Genomic DNA, 3,890 nt, shown 5'->3' with positions numbered 1-3,890 from the left:
AAACCAAACACAGCCGCGCCTCGGACTAACCCACTTTGTCAGTAGCGAGAGCGAAAAAGAGGAGACTACTGAAGTATATGTTTAAGAATTCACAACTCTGCTGTTTTACACGCGATAAAACGAACATAAACCACATCATATCTATAAAGGTCTTGTAGACTGTATGTTTTAGTCGGGCTGTGACAAAGTAATGGATTCAATCAAAACAGACCACCCCTTTGACTGCGCACTGATGGTACAGCCCACTGACGCTGCAAACTCCTGAGTCATATGATTTCCTGATTCAACTTAAACATCTGACAGAGGCAAACTCACATCGGTCTCGTCTGTTTTTCGTGAAATTGACTCCACAGAAAAACTTCAAAATGCCGATGATGTGTGGAGGGCTAGGAAAGCCACAGCCAGCCGATCAAGAGATCCAGAAGCTTGTTGAGAGCGTAAGAATAAATCTACCATGTTTATGACAATACGACTTCGAAACTCTCCATTCACTGTGAGCGGGGCCGCTCATGTTTTGTTTTCTTTTACCTCTATTTCTTAGCTAAAGGGAGCTGCGGAGGAAAAAGCTGGGAAGACATTTGTTGTTTTCGTAGCGAAGACCTACACGACACAGATCGTGGCTGGGACCAACTACTTCATCAAGGTAATTATTATTTACACCAACAATAGTAAGGGCTGACATGTATACTTGGGGGTTTAAAAAGTCCCTGTTTGTTTGTTTTTTACCCTACTACTCAACAGCAAGAAAAAATACTGTGTACCCTCAGTGCCAAACATCATATCTGGTTGGCTAGTTTAAGCTCCTGTGAGGAGTTTTTGATATTTTCCAGTGCAAAGAATAAAGGCAGGGCAGTTGTTTGACTGCAAAAGGAACAGACTAAGATGTTTTTTTTAATCATGTACATAATAAACATCTTAATCTAGACTACTAATACTAGAATAGAATACTGTGTTTTTAAAAAGTGAGAAGGCTAAGGAAACTTTAATAAAACAAAATCAAAATGTACAAATGTTGATTGTGTAATTCTTTCTCGATACCACATGTTTTAAATGGATATAGTCTTTGTTGTTGTAATGGTCATTGTATTTTAAAGTACCGAAATGATAACGGCAGTTGCAAGGGAGAGGGATGAATTTATGAAAAATTGTATGTAACATCCTGTCAAAACCACACAATTGTTTTGGCACTGCTCAGGTAGACGACATACATCAGCATTGTTTTTGTATAATTTAGGTAGTGTTTTTAGGATTTCTCTGCAATTTTTGGTAATCAAAAGAAGAGATTACCAAATAACTGCATAATGGCTCAGTGTCTCTGCACAACAGTGGGTACGTGCAGTGATAGGCCAACAACACTATGAAGGAGAGCGTTAAAGCTGTTCCTTTTGACTTATGTACAGAGTTTTAGTGCACTCAGTTTTTCAAGCTTTAACAAAGCATCACACGGCCCGCCTGCTGTGTAATGAAGGCTATGCATTCCTTTTTTTAAATAAAAAAATCCCTGTTTTACTATTAAATATGTTTTTCTTTAAAACAAGATTGACACAAAAATTTTCATCCTCGTCAATTTAGCAATTGATATCAAATTTGCAATATGAGCCAAAATAATCATTTCTTATTTAAAGATTTTCTTATCTGTACTGAAAAATATGTAAGATGAATAACCCAAAAATAATGGCATGTTAAATTGTAATTGCAATATTGGAGAGGGAAAAATCGCAATTCGATTATTTTTGCAAATTGTTTAGACCTACCAGTGATTACATCTGATTGAACAGCAGTTAACCCGTGATTTCTCAGTGTATCATTGTAACTGCAACTTGCGCCTGTATTATCTGGTTTAATATGAGCGTGGGGAAGTGTTTTACAGAGAGCTTACTCTGATCAGGAATCGTGGAACAGGTGTATCATCTCATCCAAATACTTTTCCTTGTAGGTGTGTTTCTGTCTAGTCCAAGTCCACTTGTTTACCGGCTCTGTCACTTACTCTAAGAAGCTCAGCTCCCTAGATTGAGGTTGATTTATTGACACATTTAAAAATTTACCTTAAGTTCTGGTTGTTTATGTATCTATGACACCTTTGATACCTTTTGTCTAAAACAATAGATTTAACTTAAATGATTAATATATTGCATAAATATACTATCAACATTCAGGCACATTTGCAGTGTATTTGCTCAGTTAAACAGTGTGCAGAAGTTGGTGTGCAATTACTGTTTATCAAAACAAGAAAGTACCAACACTGGGTGCCAAGGGTTTCTGTTTTGCTCCCATGGTTCTTAAACAGGTATCGATATTGTTTGAGTTATACTGGTGTATAGGTGTTTTCCCACACCTACATAGAGGATCGGTTTGTTTCTGCTCCCTTCAAGTGGCCTAAAAATGTAAATTGGGTTTGAAGATCTTTAAGAATTCCCTTTTTGTTTCATTCCAGGTCCACGTGGGAGGAGAGGATCATATTCATCTTCGTGCTCATAAACCACTTCCACATTGTGAAGAAGAAACTTCACTGCACAGTATTCAGCAATCCAAGAGCCATGATGATCCTATAGAGTACTTTTAAAGGGAAAAGCAGCTGCACCTATAAACAGTAGTCTTGTTCTAGTCAGTCATGACAAATAATCATGCTCCATATGTGAAACATTGCTCCATACTATTTAGATACTGTACATCATTTTCAAAGATGTTAAAATGGAACTGTTTTGTATGAAATGAATGAATAAATGATTCACAGTTTTTGTTGTGCTATTAAGTGTTTATTTTCTTAATTTATATGTAATTGTTATAACTAACAGACATCTACAGATCATGAACATGAAAAGATAGATTTCTTTAGAAGTGCAGTAAAATTAAAAAAGAAAGTCTTCATTTGTGTCAGGTTCTACTGTAGATTAAATAGTGCCTTACTTTTGAATGACATTTAGAATATTTAGATCATGCAGTCACCTTCTGATGCTGTTTTAGTCTACTTTATACAACCACAATTCTAAAAATGCTGGAGTACCATGTAAGATGTAAAAAAAATAAAAATAAAATGCAATGATTTGCAAATCTTATAAACCCGTATCAGAGAGTGAGCCCCTTAAAGCTCCACTGTGTCCCTAGCTAGCAAGTCACCTTTTTGATACAGTGATGTGTGCATGTAAATGACAGTTTTTGGAGAAGTGGTTAGAGGAGAAGGTGTGGGAGTTGAGGCTGGGGCTGATACTTTTAAACATTTTACAGGATGTTGAAAATAAAATGCAGCTTTGTCATGAAGCTTTTACCAAGTGTGATACTAGTACAGTCTGTTAACGTTAGCACTGTTAGCTTCTCAAAGAAAGCTTTATTTGCGTACTACAGTAACAAATATCCGCATTTTCTTGTCTATAACATCATTTTATTTTCAAAACATGCACATAACTGTCATCAATATAAGTGGGTAGAAACTGAAAATGCAATGAGATTCTGAAACACATTAAGAGAGTTTTAGAAAGGTCAAGTACTGAATTAATGCCAGGATTTATGTAGATGCTCTGTATATTTTATTCACAGTGGAACATAACATCAGATGTTGAAATGAGACAATTTCTCCATTTCATGAAAACTATTGGCTTATTTTGAATTTGATGGCACCAAAACATCTCAAAAAAGTAGGGACAGGACAACAAAAGGCTGGAAAAGTAAATGGTACTAATGAAAAACAGCTGGAGGAGCATTTTGCAACTATTAAATTGGTAACAGGTCAGTAACATGACTGGGTATAAAAGAACTGAGGGGCAGGGTCTTGGAAGTGAAGATGGGCAGAGGTTCAATACTCTGTGTAATGTCTAAAAACTGAAACAATCTCAGAAAATTTTTCTAAATGTAAAATTGTAAAGACTGGATATCCCACTATCTACAATAGGCTA

The 3,890-nt window shown here is 36.0% G+C and overlaps 1 protein-coding gene across 1 annotated transcript; it reads left to right on the top strand.

Moving 5' to 3' along the window:
* The first annotated feature begins 276 nt into the window (after positions 1-276).
* Positions 277-2,736, top strand: LOC121527317 (cystatin-B-like). Its single transcript, XM_041814238.1, has 3 exons — positions 277-437; positions 542-643; positions 2,435-2,736. The coding sequence occupies exons 1-3, from the start codon at positions 366-368 to the stop codon at positions 2,561-2,563; spliced, it is 303 nt and encodes a 100-aa protein (XP_041670172.1). The 5' UTR covers positions 277-365; the 3' UTR covers positions 2,564-2,736.
* The last annotated feature ends 1,154 nt before the right edge of the window (positions 2,737-3,890 follow it).

Source organism: Cheilinus undulatus, linkage group 19 (assembly GCF_018320785.1).
Source record: "Cheilinus undulatus linkage group 19, ASM1832078v1, whole genome shotgun sequence".
NCBI classification, from domain to species: domain Eukaryota; kingdom Metazoa; phylum Chordata; class Actinopteri; order Labriformes; family Labridae; genus Cheilinus; species Cheilinus undulatus.
This window is presented reverse-complemented; position numbering and strand designations above follow the sequence as displayed.

Excerpts from the sequence above, each read along its gene's own strand:
- LOC121527317 (XM_041814238.1), top strand. The coding sequence starts at position 366 with ATGCCGATGATGTGTGGAGGGCTAGGAAAGCCACAGCCAGCCGATCAA. Across the intron at positions 438-541 it reads TCCAGAAGCTTGTTGAGAGC|CTAAAGGGAGCTGCGGAGGA; the intron begins GTAAGAATAAAT and ends TCTATTTCTTAG. Across the intron at positions 644-2,434 it reads GGACCAACTACTTCATCAAG|GTCCACGTGGGAGGAGAGGA; the intron begins GTAATTATTATT and ends GTTTCATTCCAG.